Below are 21,318 nucleotides of genomic sequence, written 5' to 3'. Positions count from 1 at the left end.
TGTTATGTTGGGGATGCCTGTTTGATATTCAAGTAGAGATGCTGGTAGACACTTAAGTCTCCAGTTTGAGAAAAAGGTCTGAATCGGAAATATGAATTTAGAAACTGACAGCATATTAATACTCAGAGCCATGAGACAGGAAAAGAACACCAAGGAATGCAGGGAGGCTAAGCCTCCTGGGAGTACCCCCACAATTCAAAGGTTAGGGAAGAGAAACAGAAGACTAAGGATGTAAGGAATAATAAAATTTTAAATTAAAAATCTTCACTTATGACCCCATTTTATCTGCCTATTTATGTTGAACTGATCAACTTCTAGTAAGAGGGCATGTTCCATCCTCAACATTCACATAAGCATGCGAAACTGGTAAAAGGTACTTTCAGGTTATCTCACCCAGGGGTGAGGAGTTGTGCCATTTATCTCCCTCCTCCCTTTAGTGTTCATCTACATACTCAGCTCATTTAGAAAGCCAAGGACAACATAAAACTGATTACCACAGAAGATTATAGGTAGGCAGTTTCCCGGTGTGTAGATATACACAGCAGGTTGGTTGCCAGCCATCCTGAAACAATTTCTTTTTTTTCTTTTCTTTTTTTTTTTTTTTTTGCGGTACGCGGGCCTCTCACTGTTGTGGCCTCTCCCGTTGCGGAGCACAGACTCCAGACGTGCAGGCTCAGCGGCCATGGCTCACAGGCCTAGCCGCTTCGCGGCATGTGGGATCTTCCCGGACCGGGGCACGAACCTGTGTCCCCTGCATCGGCAGGCGGACTCTCAACCACTGCGCCACCAGGGAAGCCCCCTGAAACAATTTCTGAGATACATAAAAATGATTTCAACAAATGTTTACAATGGATATACTATTATTAACTGTGAAAAGCCAGCCATCACTAAATTCAGGGAATAACCATTAGCTCCAGTCTTCAGTCTGCAAATCACTTTCTAATAAAGTGAGAATGTTCTTAGGTTAAGTGAGATGCTTAGTTAGACTGCAGTATTTTGTTTTCATTTTCTCCCTTACTTGGGAAAAGCTGAAGAAAGAGTAATGTAAAATGACTTAACCAGTTTCAGGAGAAAAAGAACTAAAGTGGTACACAGTGATACTTGAGTTTCTATACTGCACTGGGGTGCGGCCCAATTCCTGAGTCAACGCCAAAATTTCCCACAATGTTAAGTTAACATTTCCACAAATGTTACTCATTGATCTTATATCTAACAGGACAGCTACAGGAATTATGTCAGTAGAACCTGTACAACTATTAATATGAAATATTTTTTTAAATAAAAATAAGATACAACTGAGATGCTATGGTCCGTCCTATACAGCACAGTATATTTTACAGAACAGGTATGTTCAGTATTTGTGGAAATGAACATTTTTGTTTTGTATGGCTGCACTGCATGGCATGTGGGATCTCAACTCCCTGACCAGGGATCTAAACCCTGCACCTCCCCCTTCCTTCCCCCACCCCCACCCCGCGTTGGAACAGCACAGTCCCAAGCACTGGACTGCCAGGTAAGTCCCAGAAATGAACATTTTAAAGTAATATACTCCTATCAATACAGCTATCAATAAAAGCTTTTTAATTTAGCACTTAACGGCACTGGGGGCTTAGTTTGATAACCATTCAGCAAACAAGCTGTGTGGATTTGCAGTCATAAACCTACTCTAACTTCAACTCACCATTCTGCTAGCCATAACCCCTCAGCGCCTGCTGGCTCACTTGTAAAAGGAGAAAACCACCTTGCGTACTCGACAGGCTAAGAAACTCTATCCAGATAATAGGTACAGCAGCAATTTTAAAGAATGCTCATGGATGGATCTTGAGCATATGCTAATAAGCTAGACAAGTACCCTATCATTTATATGTAGAATATAAAAAATCAAACGTAATAAATCCCGATGGCACTCCCCCCACCCCCCAAAAAACAATGAGGGCATGGGTGATTCTATTCTGCGGCTCGGTTGACAGCCATTAAATTGAAAATGATGAAGACTCTCCCCATTATTTAGTTTCTTCTCTATTTTGTTACTACAAAGTTATGGCTTTAATCAACATCTTCTAAACTCCAAAACCATATAACTACTGAATACATGACTACTTGCTATTTCTTGGATCTCAAAGGCATTAAATTCAGTGTCTCTCCATCTTTTTCCAATGTTTCCCATCTCAGGCAATGACATACCACTAGGCTCTAAACATCATCCTTCCAAACTTTCAGTTATTACCAGTTTTGTCTCAAGTCTTTCACTAAATCAACTTTTCTCTACCACTATCTCGCTAGTCAAAGACTTGTAATAGTTTCACTGGTTTACCTCATCTATTCTTTACCTGATTTAATGTGCAGCCAAGAAGCTTTCAGAAATGCTTTGACACTACACACACTTCAGTGATGCCACATCACTCCTGGGACAATCTTTAGTGATTTACAAGCCCTGCAGTCTTGGTCCTTGTCTGTTTCTTGAGCCCCACACATAGGCCACGTTCTTCACTCCCTACTTCAGTGAAACCAGTATTCTTCCTAATATGCTCCCTCAGACCAAAAGGCCTTTTATGCAAACCTCCCTTTGCCTAGAAGGTACTCCCCTTCCTTTTTCCCCAAGTTAAATCTTATTCCTTCTTCAGGACTTGGTGTAACTTAAGGAAGTAAACTATTTTCTCAAGTTTTCCTATAAGCTATAGGTTTTTTGAAAGGTTTTTAAAAAATATATGTGTATTCCTTATCTAACACTGAAAATAGCAACTGACTGGAATTGATAGAACATGAAAATTCAAGAACTGTTAGTGAAATATAAAAGAGAAACAAAGATACAAGACAAGACAGCACTGGAAACTATTTCTAATATCATTTATTTTTGGAATTAAAACTAGAAGACTGGGAAAATTCTGTCTACGAATCTTTTATTATTATTATTATTATTTGGTCGTGCCACACAGTTTGCAGGGATCTTAGTTTCCTGACCAGGGATCGAACCTGTGTCCCTGCAGTGGAAGTGCGGAGTCTTAAGCATTGGACCGCCAGGGAATTCCCTTACAAATCCTTTATTAAAAAGCTCCCTCTTTCACCAAATCAGGCCTTGACTGACTCCTATTAAGTTTTGTGTAGCACCTGATTAAAAGATGTTCCCAATAACCTTTTCTTTCAAATACTCTTTCAAGAGACTCAATAACTCAATGCAAGTGAGGATCAATGAACACAATCCTCTTTAAAATGTAAACATATAACAAAGAATATTAGGGAAACTAATAAAACCTCAAGCACAATTTTAATGGGGTCATGGAAAGAGATCCTAGTAACGGTCATTTATTTCTTATATCGTTATTTCAACTGTTCAGAATTGCTACCTTCAACATACACTGAATCATACAGATGAGAAATCTGGGGCCTGATTTAACACCTGGCACACAAATCTTTATTGAAATCATAATTTGTTACTGTTTAAAAAGTACTCTATATTACTTCAAAGCTAGTATGAAATATTTCTGCTGCAACCTAGAAACATTTTTACTTGATTAAAGTCTGGTAAGGTTAATAAATCCTCTAAAATTAGACATTTTCTGAATCTTAGACTTAAAAATAAAGCAGCCTAGAAATCTTTTAGGTTTCTAAATCCTAATTTTAGTCAGATATCATCTGCTTTAAAGACCATCAAAATGCCAATACAAAAGAAAATGACCGGTATCTAGGAGGCTGGATTAAAGATAAAATACAAATAGTCCAATTTCTGTTATACTGCATATTGCAATTAGATATGAATTATTCACACCATACACAATGGTTAACAAATTATAAATCAAACAAACAAGACAAACTGCAAAGTATTATAAAAACTGTGTTTTATTTTCAATACAAGATAAATACCATGCTCGTTACTAGTGCAGTTTAAAGGCCAACAATGGCCATATAGCAAACTGCTGAACAGTCACCTAAATGCTAAAGAAAGAAAAGACAGAAAGTAAACATTAAACACAAAATTGCAATTACAAACATTTTAATAAAATGGGATGAGCTTTTTAATAGAAGCTAATATGGAAGTCTAGTTCTCAGGGACACCAAAAAGATGTTTATTTGATCAAATATCACCTTACCTTTTGCACAGAAATCTTATTGTGAAGTCACCATAGAGTCAATAGCTAAAATTTTAAGACTTTCTTTGGCCTTCTGGTATTAGTCAAATTATTTACAAACCATGGTTCAGTAATGCATGTATACTGGTAATATGATACAGTTTTTTGTTAAGGGCTTTCGATTAAAAATTGTAAAACAACTTTGTAAGGCTGTACGAGGCTGTAAACTACTTTGCTAATATACCATGGAATGAAGAGGAAGAAGGAATAATAGACCTTTCTTTAAGGCTAAAGTCAATGTTATAGATGCATTCCTTAGAATACATTATGATTTATCCCCCAAAGGATCCTTTCCCATTAAATACCACCTGAGTACTACAATTTTCAAAGTAAAAAAATAAACATGAATTCACCATTTTAAAATAATTTAACTTACAGAATGCTGAGAAGTGTTACGCAGTAACAATGAGACAAAAAGAACACATCTTCAAAATGAAATGTTTTCACTAAATGCGGGGTCTGTCCAATTATGAAATTAATGTAAAACATTTACACCCATGGTGGAGTTTTAGGATACTCCCACAGGAAAAACTCTCCATAGTATTTATTATCTGCAGATACCATTTCAAGATTTGTGTGACTTCAATTAAACTCCACCTAATATTTTTAAAAACTCCCATTACAATATGCTAATTAATATAGCAGGAAGCCTTTAAAACATTAAAATCTGTCTATACCTAACCAAGTGTTTATATGTCCCATACAAAAACCACAGTAGCTGCATACTCAGAGTGAATGCGAACAACCTGAAATTTTAAAGAAATTGGTTAAGACAAACCTAAATCAATCTGAACAAGATACAACTGCCTGAATATTTTTAATATTCATAGAAATTCTTATTGCTTCTTTCTAATACCAAGAAAGAAGAGTATAAGAACTTCCTCCCAGAAGCCTAGACATTTTAGACATTTTAACACATTTTCTATTTCAACTTACTATTGTAAGATACTTTAATCCTGAATCTTTTGAGTTCTCTAAATCAAAAATCTCACATTACAAACACAAGGAATGCTATATGTAAGGCCACATCTTAATAAATTTATAATTTTTGGTTGAATATTTATTAAAAAATTAGTCTAAGGCTTCTAAGAGTCAGGTTGCTAAAAAATAAAATACACCAGTGTTTAAACTGAAGGTTAACGTAAAAAACAACACACACACACTGTAAAAACAGAAAAATGCTTTGCTACAAAAATCCCACTTAATATATATTTTAGCACAAAAATGTCTACTGTGTACAATGGGTAAGTGTGCACTTAAAGTACATACAACTATGGGAAATATTACAGATGGCTATGGGATGCAAATGAACTTAATGAATAAAATTTAAAAGGCAGTTATCTGTAAAACAGCTAGGATCTCAGTACTGTATTCTCAGTAAAGAAATAGAACATAAACTTCCTCTTAAAATAACAAGCTGAAGCTTAAAACACAAAAGTGAAGCCATCTTACAAGATACAGAAAACGCAATGATCATTCAGGTATGAAAACCAAAATGTCAAGAGCACACCAACAGAAAGTCTTGTAGTAGCATCTCATTGTATAAAACAGTATGTATTTAGGTTACTGGCACATTTAAATACATAAGGGAAAGAAAGTCTTTACCCTTCCAACAATTTTTCCCCCTCACTATAAAATGTTATACAACATTCATTAAAATCTCCATGTTTAAGAACTGACCTAAAACTAGTAGAAAACAAAGCAATATTCTCCACAGGAGAATTAACTCAAAGTAATACCTTAAGCTACAATTCATAAGTTTTTTGTGAACTCCAAATTGTAGTCAACTGCTTAAGAATATTCTAGGTAAATGGGCTAAACTACGATCATTAGCCACTGTAACTTACTCTGAATCTTGCTTATAAAAATTGACAAAATAAACACTTATAAATTTATACTGGAATATCCTTTCCAAAACCCATGTCCATTAACCAAAAGAAGCACATTCAATTCAAAGTACTGTTTCAAAAGCAATACCATTCAGGTGCTGCGTCACTCATTCATAACTTTACCGGCTGAAAGGAATGTGATGGCATAGCACTAACAAGTGCTATGGTTTAAAATTAAATTCAGTTTTGTTTTCATATCCACTATAATCATTATTAAGAAGAAATGAAAAGATCTCTGGGACTCTCTTTTTTTTTTTTTTTTGGTGTCTATGTAGAGATTTATCTCTTTGGATTGTTTGTAAACATTAAAAAAAACTTTCAAAATCATCAGCCCATTAAAAAAATTTTTCATAATCATCAGCCCATTTAAAAAAAAGGGATATGAAGAATAAAACATAGCTTGCATTTTCACCTTAACTGCTATATATTCATGTATCAGATAGAGACTTTGCAAAAATTGGTCAAATCAAAATTATTCCCTTCTGATAACACTTTTAATGGACTAACAGCAAACAATTCTAGTACACTCACATTGTCTGCAACAAAAGTCACATAATGAGATCAGCCAAGTAGGGAGAAGAGTGATACAGTATGAGCAATTAAAGGGTTCCACTGATTAAAAAAAAAAAAAAAAAAAAAAAGGTAAATGAAGGATTTAATTAGTACAAAATTTCCAGTTTTCATTTCAAGTTCAAGCACGGTTAAGATTTTTATGATTCCATTTTTAAATTGTTCTGAGAAAATTGTATCCTCATGGACATTTACTTACCTTTTAAGCTTACTATTAACTAATTCCCTTGTAATATATTTATGTCCATACTTCTTCCCATTACAGCATTGTAATATAAAAAAATCTAAGAAATAACAAAAACTAACAACATCTATACACAAAGCAAGAAAACTGATTTTGATACAACTCTCAAATGTTAAAAAAGCAACTGCATTTTCAACAAGATAGAACACTTAAAAAATCATTTTTGAGAGCAAACAGTTCTGATAAACACCAATGATTCCATGCACAAATACTCTAACCACAAAATGTTTTAAAATAAAGCTGGCAATAATATGGATAATTTAAAACAGCTAATTCTGCAAGAACTGGTATGATGGTGGACAATATGAAAGTAAAGAACTGCAGTTCTCTGGAGGGCTTCTAAGGTTGCACTTACATAATATTTAGGGTGCCTAAACTAGCAACGTCCTAAAATTTGGCTATACATTAAAAAAAAAAGCGTATTATCAGAAGATCTCTCAAAGATAACCAGATTTTTAAAACATTAAAACCAAATTAACTTGCTTAAGGATTTTAACTCAAATTTCTGAAGTAATGATTCAGAATGAACTTTCTATAAAAATGTCTAATCAAATTGACACTCTGCCTATACTAATTTTACAATTAAGAACAGATGCTAGCCAGGTGCTTTTAATGTGGGCTTATATGCAAGGCAGGTTTGAAAACAATCTTTGATTAGGTAACTTTAGCATGAATTAATAGGTTGCATGAATACATAGAACTTAAACTGTGGAGATTGGTACACCTATAATCTCCTATTACACATATAGGAGAATACAACCCAATGTTAATAAACATCACACCCTTCAGAAATCTATTTCCTGTAACTGGAAAATAAAACTAAGGCTTTCTTTACTCACATTTGTCTGCTGCACGGCTGCCTATATTTACGTTGCCCATGGCTTCAAAAATAAACCATAAGCACTATCAATATAAAATAGCAAATAACTGCTGCATCAAATCAGAACTGTCAAAATATTTCTTCAATGCTAGCAGTTTACAATTAAGCGTTTCAGTACATCTGTATTGTAATTAAGCTGCATTACTGTAGCAAATCACGTGTGGGTTTTTACTAAAATGTTAAAACCACAAAATCTTTGTTGACCCCTAACACAATGACTGGATTGCTATGTTGTGAAATTTCAGTTTTTACAAGTTTACATACCATTCAGCAAAGTCACAAGCTTAACTAGGTAAAAACAGCTAGAAAAGCAGAATATAGAAATATTGAATAACCATGTAATCACCTATTCTAATACCAAAATCAAGGGCAAGAGACACTTAATTAGTATGTTTAATTCACTGAACGCAAGATTAGATTGATGCATATCCAAAAATGCTATTGCAATGTTTTTTTAAAGGACAGTATAAATGTCATAGTAACATTATCTTTAGATATTGCTGAACACAAGACTTTCCCTGAGGTGTAAACATCAAATAACTTGAACAGCTTTACACATCAGCCCCATTAAACAGTTTATTACAACACTACATCTATTGTAATCAAAGTGGTGCTGTTTACAGACATTATCATATGAACATTTTAACAAGAACAAACTACTATAAAACAAGCATTTACTTGATGTTTTTTCCCAATTGCTTGCACATTATAATGGCCAAATGTATATAACCAGTAATAAAGTTGCAAAAGCTATAACTTTTTAAATCACACAGGTTTCCTTCAAATAAAACAGGTAAGCAACATAAAAAATAAAAGTAGAGCTACTGGTTACCATTTATGCAGATTTGCTTTATTCAGATCTATTCCTGTTCATTTTATCCATGAATCCTTACAGGTTCAGTTCAATCACAAGAAGCAAACTGCTGGACAAGCGTCATTTTTCCCCCATGAAGACTCTTTTGTCTTGGAAGGTGTTCCTCTTCCTTCAGCTGTAATGTGTCAAAATTTATGATGTAGATTTTGCTATTCCCCATAATACACAGAAAAATGCTGGCTTAACTATACATACACAAGTCGTGCATCTACTTCACTGTTATGTATTCTAACACAAAATAAGAATTAACTGAAACAGTAGCTGCCTTTGTGATGGAGAAACGTTTCCAAATTTATGTGATGATTAAAACTGAGACATTTTGATTTCATTCTTCTTAAATATTATTGCCTTATAAATTTAATGGCTGAAACAGAAATGAAAATGTAGCAGCTACTGTTTCTGTGAAGATGGAAACATTTATAAGTCATTTTCTAAAGTATGCGTACTACAAAAATAAATGGAAAAACGCTTGGATGATTTTAATGTAAATATTTTCATTCACCCACATAAATTCTATATAACTCATAAACAATTAAATGAGAACTGAATATAAATGCAATCAATTATTTTACAAATTAGTTGTATTTATTTGACATACAGGAACTTCTGCAAATGTTATAAATCAAACGGTCCTCCATGTTACAAAATTTATAAGCTCAGTATGCACATTTAAATAAATATAATGACATCCACGTACAAATCTTTAGACATATACAAATTTATAACATACTGTCCCTCTATTCCACCTACACTGAAATATCTAATGTAAGAATATAAATTAAGCCAAAACAAGCTAAATGGGAATCTACAATGATAAATTTCATTGAAAATTCACATAAAGAAAAAAAACCCAATAAATGAGATCACCTAAAATTTCAGGAATACATAAATATGCAAATGTCAGGTAGAGGTTCACAAAAGAAACATTCAATTAACGTGGATATAAGTGATCACTTGAAACACGAGATATTTAAAATATAAATTCCAAGAGAGTGTTTCAATAATATGATGTAAGAGGCAAAAGGGCACAATGTTTAGTGATAGTCTTCCATAAAAGTAACTGAAAAATACTTTTGCTCTACAATTAAGAGTAATTAATATTCTGTCACAACTATAAATTTTCTTCTATGTCCTCCTCAATTAGGGTAAGCATCTTAAGAGCATCAGTACACATATGCATTCACATTGCCTAGCAGTAAAAAAATTTTACAACTACAAAAGGAAAAAGCAGATGTTATAATCCTGGACTTTTAAATAGTTTTTAATTTGTCCATATTTTTCAAATAGATACTTAAGCCATTTCTAATGTTACCTTTCACTGTATTTTATCTTATGCTGATAAAGCTTTTGGTGGAATTATTTCATGGAAAAAAATCTAGAAAGGTAGCTTTCACACATTTTATCTTTACTACTTTGCAATATACTTAAAAGAACTGGTATTGAAATATTAAAGAGAGACAAGGCACATGTTCTAATCTGAAAAAATAGATTAATGGGAAATTCATAAATCTTATTGCAAAAGGATGTTATTTCCCTAATTATTTTGTCATGCTGGAAAGGATTTAAATAAGAGGGGAAAAATTAAGTCACAGTGAGCAAAACAAAAATACCCAACCCTTCCAAAAAACATGGCATACAATGCAATTTTATATCACTCCAATGGAGAATTTTTACTACTTTTTAGGTAGAGAATCCTGTTTGTGAAATTACAACACATATCTTTATGATGAATGCACTTATCTTTTGCCTTATATAGATCTTTACTATTAATAAGTCTCTAATTTTCACAATACAGACAAAATCTGGGGGATAATCTGACAGTTTTTATTTCTATTTCTAAACACTTTACATTTATCCATTTGGAAATACAAAATTTTACAATCTCAAAAAAAAAAGAAAAAAAAAGAAAAAGCAAATTTGAAGGCAATACAACCCATTTCCAATAACCCAATTCCATATTATAGTCTCAAGTTTCTAAGTAGAAATCTACATAAACAAAGATCAAAAAGAAGCTTAAAGTGACAAATACATTCAACGGTCATGTTTTCAGAATACCATGTGGTCAAATCTGTAATGTCAAAGCCACACAATTTCTTGCTTTAGCTATCAGTTATAGAAGGAAGATCTATGTAAGCAGTTGTTAAAAAAACTAAGACAGATGGAATCTATGGCTCTTTAATGAAGTATATAAAGTGAGCACTAAGTTAAAATTTCAATACAGAAGAAGCACCTGCATTTTGAGATAATGCAAGATCAAGTCAATACTAACAACTCAAATTACGAGTGTTTGTTAGAAAACTTATCCAAGCAACTTTACCAGTATCAGTTCATTCACCTTTCAAGTAAAAGATTCAAAATATATATTAGATATGGATCTTTTACAGGTTTTCACATTAATACACTGAATTAGAAGGATTCTAATATAATTTTAGATATACTTTTATTAACGCAGTATAATAAAATTCCCTTTTTTCTTAATAAGAGGAAAGGAGATGAAGTGGGCAAAAGAACTAGAAGTATCTACATACAAGTGAACTCTTTAAAATCAAAATCCCTTCTTGCATTGACTAGAACATATTACACAAAATCCTGTTTGTTGTAGATGTTTACAAAAAACTCCCTTACTACCAAAACATTTCGCACTTTCATCTTTGCACCTTTGCAGATAGTACTTACCTCATTTTAACTAATGCATTTCATTACACTATAAAACATATATAGGATTGTTACTCTAGGCAGTTCACTAAATAGTAGAAATAAACTTCACAGTTAAAGAATACCCAGCTTTGCCCCCAAAATTTGACAAAATGGACATTTCAAAATAAGCTGCTGTGTGATTTAGATTTCACTGTGAAAGTTAAAACATGCTACCACCAAGGCAAATTAGTAAATTTGGACAGCATATATGACACCCTTAGTCCTTTTTTGGTTATTAGATTTCCTTTAAATAATGCTAACTATTCATTCAAATCATTATTTATTCAAAACAATCTAATTTACAAACTAAAACAATGGCAGTAAATTTCACACTGAGATGAAGGTGAGAGATCAAGGTGAGTCACATTGGCACTGATTTTTTTTTTTTAAACAGGGAACATTAATCATTTGTAAACAAAACCATATTCTTAAACCACAGTGAGCAAAACACACACTATACATCCATTCTAGGATCACTTCTTACCCTTTTCTCACTTTAATTAACGTAACTGTGCAGTCAGGCAGGTTTTGCAAATAATACTAAAAACAAGGAAAATTAGAGCGAAAAAAGTGAGAGCTGGCATATCCAGATGAAGCAGTTAGGATATATGGGGAAACCATAAACAGAGGGCTGGACAGTATTAGTCAGATCCCAGATGACTTAAGAGTTGCAGAAATAATTTTTAAATCTCATTACCACCAGTATCATTCATCAGATAATTAGAAAAATTTAATTTTCACAGAAGACTCAAGTAACACTAACTCTTGAGGAGATAAAACACCTTAACATTTATGCAAGAACTTTTGATTCTTTTGGCTTCCCACCCCCAAATTAATGCAAAGCTATAAATTGAATAAGGAATGCAAAACACCCTAAATCCTGTGCAATGACAACAAAATCTAAGACCATGGTATTTGTGATAGGAGAAAAGTCATCATACAGCAAAGGATAGTTACTTAACCTATACCCCATATACGATGCTTAAAGTCTAATCAAAGGAATGGATAATAATTTGAGAATGTGTAAAACATCATGTGTCACAGAGAGGAAAAGCATGAATAAAGAGTATTTAAAAAAATAATTTCATTTCATTACTCTTCAGTATACAAAGAAAAGTGGAACTGTTAACAGAAATCTGCTGAGTAGGGTTGTTCCCAGCAAGTAATAAGAGGAACACAAAAGAAAACACCTATGAAAACAAAATTATTTCTGTAAAAAGCATATAATCTTAAAACACTGAACTACTTTTGTTTTGCTCAGAGTGGTCTGAGAATAGAGGCAGAAATTACAGAATATGAAGCACAATATATTTACATACTGAAATTTACAGTACCGATATTCCCATTAAAATATTATATATTTGAACTTAGATATTAAATGCTTTTAGAAAAACTAATACATTTTTTAAATGAGAGAATGCAATTAACATTACCAACAGTTCAAACACACAAAAAAATTAAGATGGGACAGACAGTAACAGCTTGCCAACATCATTTAAGTTTCCAGTTAAATGAAGAACTTGCCCTTTTAGCCATTCATCATCACTTTAATAATAGATTACATTATTGTCTTATTTGTATACAGACTTACTACTGACATTCACTTTAGCTTCCAAGTTACTCTTATTCCATTCAGTCCATTTAAGATTTACATGAAAGTTCAAAAGGACTCATATTTTAAAACTTCTAAAAAAGGTCAATAGACCTCATTATGATGGTGATTAAATGTGCAGATATCTTTTATTTGCTCAAAAAAGTTTTTCACTCATATATTTAATCCCAGTCCCTACCCATTTATTCACATCTATGTTCACAATAAATACTGTTTGGTATAGCAAAGGTACAATATTATAGGGTAACAGAATTTTTTGCACTGGAAATGCTTATGTAAAATTTTGCTTGGATGAAGGCACATAACAATATTACAACTCAATTCTGATTAATGCACAAACAAAACATGGGAATTTTGGTATGGTACACATCAGTGATTAAGAAAAAATGTCAACAATAGTTTGCAAGTTAGGAATTCATAGTTAATGTCTGAATGTAATGAAACTCAAGCCATGATATAGTTAGGTGTACCCATTACAAGAATGTAATGTTAATTCAAAGTATTTAAAATTAACAATGGGCCTTTCAGAAGGAGTTTACTTAACTATGCTAACATCGTTAAGAAGACTCGTTAATTAACTTTGGGTATAAACTGGTTCAGAATGCCCTCAATGGACATATCCAATTTTGGAGATGACTGAAAATTTATGCAAGTTCCATTATCATGACCAGTAACTAGAAGCTTGTTGATAACTGACAAAGTCTAAATAAAAATATAACTTGAAGGACCTGTACCTTACTTTAAATGAAATGGCTGATATACGTTAAGCATTTCCCTAAGTTGGCCACAATTCACCTTAAGCACTGATGGACACTGAGAATTTTTTCATAAGATGGGATCAGATCTATTCAATTGGGGGGTGGGGTGGGCGGGAGTGGGAGAGGCGGAGGGCTACATCTTTAAAATTTAGTATTTAGTCTTACATGATACAACATTCAGTTCTTACATCCAAAAACAGTATCAATTTCAATAAGCTTAGTTTTAAAAATAAAAAGTTTTGCCTCATATTAAAATAATATTTTGAGAATTATTTATATTAAGTTCTATAATACAGTACATGGAGAACTATTTTAAAATTAAGGTTTTGATATATATTCAAGATGCATATTCAAAATGCAAGGAAAAGTATTAAAACTTGCCTTTTTACTTCAAAAAGCCCTTAAAATTGTAAAAGGTTATTTGTGTACCATAAAAATAAGGATCTCGTTTGCTAAAATATATCTACTTTAAAGAAACTGTTATTTTGTCACAGAATTACATACAAGCCTTTGATTTTGCCCATAACAATTTAAATACTAACAATTACCATAATTGAATTTTCAATATTTCCCCATTTTATTTTATGGAAAATAATCATGTAAAGAGTAATTACCAATAAGGGGTTTGTTTTAGCCTAATTTATTTTGGCTATGCCACCAACATATGAAGAAAAAAAAATCTGTTTACAGAATAACCTTTGTGTCACATGCACAAGCCTTATAGTGCCCTCTCCCCACTTTTCACATGAATAAACGCTGTTCACAAATATAAAAATAAAATTACACGTGAAAATGAAGTATAAACAGACAACTCTTCCCGCTTTATGAAAAATGTACACAATAGTTTTAAAATACAGAAAAAAAAGACAATGATTATGGTTTATGAATGAAACAACAAAGAAAATTATTTCAAGGTTATTCTAACCTGGGATGTATGATTTGATATAATTTAAAATTCTCTATATGGAATACCCTGAATCCATTTTAATTGAGTAACTTTCTTATCTTCTTTGCAAATTAAAGAATACTGTTTCTTTTCTTTTAAAAACAAAACCCAGATGGCAGGAAAAGTGTCTTTCCTAAAAAAAAAAAAAGTTTTTCTCAATGCTGAGAAACCACCCTCCTATGTTCTTCCTGTATTATGAACTATTATACTGTCAGATTTTCTTTAAAAATTTTAGGGATAAATAAAGTTAGCTCAAGGAAAGGAACTTTATTTTTTAAAGTCCAAGCATATTATATATAGTATGAATTAACTCCCTATATTTTATATTTTAAATCACATGCAAACTATGTATGTGATTAAGATAATTCCAATTTTTAGATTTTTAGAAGTAGACAATGAGTCCTCTTGATTATTTCTTAGGACCATTAACAACCTGAAACCTAAAAGCTGTAACTCAAGCAAGCAACACAATATTCAAGGATAAGAGGTCAAAATGTTTACCTGTTATTACTCACCTGTCATTTATCTCAGATGTTTCCAGAAGATTAAATTCAGAACAAGTAGCTGAACCATGTAAAATGTGGGTATATACTGTATAAACAATAGCCTCGGAGTTATAATTACTATTAATAATACATATGTTAAATACAACAGGAATAAGGAATACCCACCTTCTAACGATGACGATACTCGCGCTCTCGGTCGCGCTCTCGGTCCCGGTCCCGGTCCCGGTCCCGGTGTCTCTCTCGTTCTCTGCTTCTCTCTCTGTAATAATCATCATGACGATCTCTACTGCGGGATTTATGACGCCGACTCTTTTCTCGTGATCTACTATGATCCCTTTCTCTTGATCGTTCACGTCTTCTAAAAGAAATTACTGGATTAATGCTCTCCATAATTAGATAGTTTAAAAAGATATTCAATATTTTGGTGTTTAAAAATACCTAAGGCAAAAAATAACTTATAAATCTAATTTAAACTAAAATATCCTGAATTGCCAAAAATTATTTACTCACATACAAGCATGAACTAGAAATCCCATTTTTAAAAACATTCACCCGGAACTTCCCTGGTGGTCCAGCGGTTAAGACTCCTCGCTCCCAATGCAGGGGGGTCCTGGGTTCGATCCCTGGTCAGGGAACTAGATCCCAAATGCCACAACTAAAAATCGCATGTGCCACAACTAAGACCCGGCGCAGCCAAATAAATAAAAATGGGAACCAGACACACCATATCATCTATTACATCTATTACAACTAGCAGCCTAAAACAGACATGCAATATTTACTGAATGAAAAGCAGAAAGGTAAAGGAGAGAAAATTTCAAAGGACTTGTGTTTCAAGCTAAAGAACATATAGAAGGTAGTTTTTTTAGACATAAAATTCATGAAATCACTCAATATATAATAAGACTTAAATACATAAAACTACCATCTATTAATACAGGTTACCTAAACCTATATGTAAATATCAATTTTACATTTAAAACTAGCCAAAGTATGGTTCATCATGAGTGTTACCCCACTAAGAAAATTTCTAATGAAATATATACATAGGTATGCTTGGGGGGGGGGTGCTGAGGGGCATGGTGGGAAGCAGAGAAGAAACTTAGTAAACATGACCACTAGGAAAGACTGAGATACTATCTATTCTCATTTTTATTTAATAAAGAGAAATGTTTCATGAACTGCCTTTAAAAACAACAACAAAAAACAAGTACTTTAACCAAAGTATGTATCTTAGAAATCCTACTATTCTAAATTCTGAAATTCACAACAAGGAAATAACAACTGGCTATTAATCTCTATTTTGTATTTCTGCAACAGACAGCTCAACTTAGCAAACCTTATTAAGTGCTAAGCCTGTGATCAAAGTAGAAGTTATTATTCTGGACTTAAATAGTTAAAAGAAGACTATATAAGATACAGTCTTTAGCTATGACAAATGTGTTCAGATCCAAACATCTTTATACTGGGTCAAAAAGGTAATAATTATAAAGTTGGGGACTATGACAAAGACAAGCTCTCTTTTCCTATCTTAATGAAGACAACTCTACCACTAGATAAAGTACACTAAAGACCTAAAAGTATCATGTCAAGGTGAAAGATCTACCTTTTGAAAATATGTAAAATTTCAAGGTTAGCAGTAATGCCAAAAAAAGGAACTTCCTAATTAAAATAAAAATACTAAGAAATAGATTATTCATTAACTCCTTTGTTCAGGAAATATTTATTTAGCACCCATTCTGTACCAAGCATTGTTTCATCTTTATAAATATTGTAGCGAACAAGACAGGTAAGGTCCTTTCCATCTTTCGATGTGTTCTAGTGAAAAAAAATGTGCATTAGTAACAAATAAGAATAGACTGTAGTAAGTATTATGAAAGAAATAAACAGAATGAACATGACAGAATAACCTGGGAGAAGACCCCTCTTAGCAAGTTAGATTGAGTTGAGGCATGAAGGATAAGAGCCAGCTATTAGAGCCCGGGAAAAGGACTCCCGGCAGAAGAAATACCAAGTACAAAAACAGTGATCTGGGCAAGTGTTTGATGTGTCAAGAAGAAGAGAAGGGAGACCAATGTGGCTAGAGAACAGTGAGCCAGAGGAGAGACACAGTGAGGCTGAAAAGATAGGTAGAACTGTATCACACAGCACTTCAATATTTACAGTCTTATTCTAAGAATAACTGGAAGCCATTGAAGGGTTTTAAGCAAAAAAACACCTAACATTTGATTTAGGGTTTAAACAAAAACAACAAGATTACACTAGCTGCTAAGTAAACAGTAAGAAGTAAAATTAAAGTCCCAAACACAGTATTTTTTCTATTTGCAAAGCAGCAGTTTTAAATAGACATGAGACAGGAAAGTTTTACCTTGATCCAGACCCATAAGACTTGGATTCAATTCCATGAAGGCAATCTTGCAAAGAGCTAATAAGAACTTTGCAACGATCATCAGCAGATACTTTGGATTGTTTAATTAAAGAAATTGCAGTTACCAATGTCTCAATAGCACTCCCATAATCACCTGTGAGTGGAAGGAGAGGGGCCAAAGTCAAATAAATTTTGTTTTCAAAATACCACCAAACCATTTGGGGCAAACATTTTACAAAAGGAATGCACTTTAAAATCACTACAGAAGATGTCTTAATTTTTTTCAGAGTTTCACCATTCTGAAAGGCTTTAATGTACATGAACTAACACCATGTGTTACTATTATACCTGTGTGAAACACATCATCATTTAGTAAATATGAGAATAAATGAGCTACCTTAAGGTCCCTGAGCCATTAAATGTCAGAGCTAATATTTAAATTTACACGTAAAATTTTTAAATTAGGGGTTTTTCCACTACACTGTGACATTGAAATTCCCTTCAATGCCTTTTAAATAAAGTATAGGTAGTCATTTGTAAATATAAAAATAACTATATGTAGATGACCCATCTTCAAGACTGTACTTTTTAGGTCATTCCTAATAACATAAATAAGAAATGTTAATACAGAAAGAAATATACAAACCAGCACTGGCATCAGACACAGCTCTTGAAATAGCACTGCTTGAGATTGCCCTATTTCTATTCATGATTTCTTCAAACTCAGCTTCACTCAATGGTGTTCTTGCAGTATCCATTTCCCTGTAAAATTGAAATAAACCTTAAATCATACTCAAAAGATTTTCCAAATTAGTCACAATAGTGTAAAGCAATTCAAATAATTGCTTTTGACAAGTGCCTTAGAGCTAATAGTTACTTTTTCAGATTGAAATGTGATCTTTTTCCTACAAAGAGATAAGGTCTAAGCAAAATTCCCTTATCTTTCAGCTGAAATAAAGTAGCAACTTAGAAACCTCATCTTTCTGGAGGCCAGAAATTATGTATTTACATAACTACAATATACTATTTTTCAGAATCATACATAAAACAGATATAATAAATTGTTCTGATGTCCCCCCAAGACGTATGTATATCTAAACAAAAAATCCTGACTGCAAAAAATACAACCTGCAAAAAATACAACCCTACACAATCAAGGGATGGAATTTGGTTTCATTTATATTTGGATCCTCTAGGTACAAGGCCCAATTCATAAGAGAAGGATAATAAATGTCTGTTGGACTAATAAAATTTCAGGAGGGAGAAGATTTTAGACTTATCTTGTTTGCCACTGAATCCCTAAAAGGATATCTGGCAAATAAAAGGCACTCAGTACCTGTAAATATTTGCTGGAAAAAAAAAGTAAAAATCCCAAGATTTTCTAAAGCTGCTGGACAAGTTTAAAAATTGTGACTGCATGTGTAGTATAGGAAAAGGTAAACTTTTTGCCATCTTAGTTATTAGTTACTAGGTAGGATGTTGAATTGAGGCAAGCAGTAGCAGTTCATTCCAATGAAATGAGGAAACAGCTGATATAACCTTCTTCATGTTTATAAGGTATTACTGTTATTCCAAAAACTTTATAAATAGCCCAACCAAATTACAAGTTGTTCAAAATCCATGTATGATTTCAATTAATTTCTGTGACTCATACCCATCTGATCCCCTAAACAAAAAAAAACCCATGCACGATAATCAGTTTTCTCCAATTTTCAATTAAAAATTACTCAATAATAACCAAAAATATATACACAAATGTATTTTAAGGAAAACTGACACTGTAGAAATTCTATTATGTTAGAAAAAGGACATGAGATTAAAATTTTAAACTGTCAAACCAAGCCACCTAACCCACCCCTATACACTGAGTGGACACTTAATAGGTAGTTGCTCACTGAAATTAAGCTGAACAGGAGAAAAGTTGTGCTAGCTTCCTAGTTATAACGTTTTTCAAAAGAAAACGGAGCAATTTTGGCAGTCACATAAAGACACAACCTCTATGGATAAATAACTGTCAGGAAACTTTGTTTACAACATCAAATTTATTTCCCTGGCCCTGTGCAAATGTATGGAATTAGGCAGATGCTCAAATCCATCCCTGCAGAACACTGTCAGACAAACCGAAATACAAAGTCATTCAACAGTGATACTTAAAGAATATAAAATCAAATAATAAACTCAAAAGAAACTGAACGGGGAAAATTCAAGTAGTTCTTAGAGATTAATCTCTAGATTATGATTTGAGTATGGATAGCTTTAAAAGTACTTTGAAAGGGGGCTTAGGGATCACTTAGTTCCACCTTGATTTCCATGCAGCTTTTTTCTAAGGATTGCCATTAACCATTTTAATTTCCATAAAGTCTGTGTTTTACAAGTCTTTGTCTACCCAAATATGCTTGTAAATTATTTAATGTTCCCATTTTAATTAAAAGTTAGTAATTCTGCTACTCAGGACTCCTGATAAGCATGAGATAATCGATAGTACCTATCTAATAAACTAATTCCTAAACCAATGAAGAAACTTTAGTATTCTATGTAATGTCATCAATGGTAAATGAGATTGACTTTAAAACCTTAAAAATAGCTTAAGGATCCCATTTGCTTGCTTAAATTATCTTTATTAACCTCTTTTAACTTAAAAATGATGAAAACAAAGTGACTTGCCCTAAAATCACATGGCTGTATAAGTGGCAGAGCTGGATTATTCCCAACCCCGTTCAGTATGTTTTTCACCATATCACACTGCTTCTTCTAAGAGAAAACAATACAGAAAATTATGTACCTGAGGAAAAGGACATGATTTTTTTTTAAACTTCACTGATAGAGAAAAATACCTTTTGCAGATAAAATACACCAAGTCTACTTTATAGATACATACTAACTTACCTTCCAGGAGGCCCATAGTCACCCCTATCATATGGTGGAGGCCGGCCATATGGATCCGTTGGTGGTGGACCCCGGCTATCTGATGTAGGCATGCCGCTGTTAGTTGGTGGAGGAAAGAAAGCGGGGTTCACATGTGGAGCTGGTGGTGGGGCACCTGGAGGTGGTCCAGGAAGATGCGGAGGAGGAGCGAGTGTAAGGGGTGGCCCAAGAGGGCCAGGTGGGCGAGGTGGAAAGGGGCCTGGAGGTGGAGGTGGTCCCTGTTGTGGAGGTGGTGGACCAGGAGGGGGGCCGTAGCCTGGAACTGGAGGTGGAGGACCAGGAGGAAGCGGACCCAATGGAGGCTGCCCAAAAGGTTGTCCAGGAAAAAGAACTGGTGGTGGAGGGCGATCTCCTCGATTAGGAGGCCCAGCTAAAGGAGGAGGCAGAACCTGACCAGGAGGTGGAGGACCTGGTGGACCGGGTGGGCCCGGAGGACCTAAGGGTGGACGTGGTGGAGTCTGTCCAGCTATAGAATAAAGGGGAGAGAGAGAGAGAAAAAAAAAAAAAAAAAAAAAAAAACACACTTCAATAAGGCAGTTTAATCTTCACACCAAAATTATACTTTTAAAGCGTAACTCATAGACCAAGACTCTTTCTCTTTAAATGAAACCCATATGGTAAATGCTACACTAACAATTACAAAGGTGAAGTTTATCCTTACACATTTAACTAGCTCAATTTATGCTTAAGAAAAATTACTGAAACAAGAACTTTAATAGATTACATTGCTTAGAGATAGTTTCCATCTTTCAGCGTACACACACTTCTTACAGTGAAATCACCCACCTTATAGTCTACTCTGATGCCAAGCTAGAAAGTGAAACAAGGAAAAATGGTCTTGAAAGGATTTTTTAAGAGGTAAGAAAATAAGACGGATGTAAATATTCTATATATAAGTCAAGCAAGTTTGGAGAAAAATAAA

General features: G+C 33.4%; 1 protein-coding gene across 6 annotated transcripts in view; it reads right to left on the bottom strand.

Moving 5' to 3' along the window:
* The window catches only part of LOC131766216 (cleavage and polyadenylation specificity factor subunit 6), an 84,694-nt gene that overhangs the window by 47,283 nt on the left and 16,093 nt on the right, over positions 1–21,318 (bottom strand). For 2 of the 6 annotated variants that reach the window (XM_059080236.2, XM_059080234.2), the window contains 5 exons: positions 20,358–20,862; positions 18,118–18,233; positions 17,472–17,625; positions 15,269–15,458; positions 8,269–8,699 (listed from right to left, as the gene is read on the bottom strand). The exons of 1 other annotated variant lie outside the window; for it this stretch is intronic. In XM_059080236.2, coding sequence (XP_058936219.1) covers positions 15,272–15,458; positions 17,472–17,625; positions 18,118–18,233; positions 20,358–20,862 — 962 coding nt within the window. In that variant the 3' untranslated portion in view covers positions 8,269–8,699; positions 15,269–15,271. Of the gene's footprint in view, positions 1–8,268; positions 8,700–15,117; positions 15,189–15,268; positions 15,462–17,471; positions 17,626–18,117; positions 18,234–20,357; positions 20,863–21,318 lie in introns of those variants that run through there. 3 more of the 6 variants (XM_059080235.2, XM_059080232.2, XM_059080233.2) reach the window with 2 other exon arrangements.

The sequence above is a fragment of the Kogia breviceps genome, chromosome 12 (assembly GCF_026419965.1).
Source record: "Kogia breviceps isolate mKogBre1 chromosome 12, mKogBre1 haplotype 1, whole genome shotgun sequence".
Classification (NCBI taxonomy): Eukaryota; Metazoa; Chordata; class Mammalia; order Artiodactyla; family Physeteridae; genus Kogia; species Kogia breviceps.
Note: the sequence above shows the minus strand (reverse complement) of the source record. Positions and strands in the feature narration are given on the sequence as shown.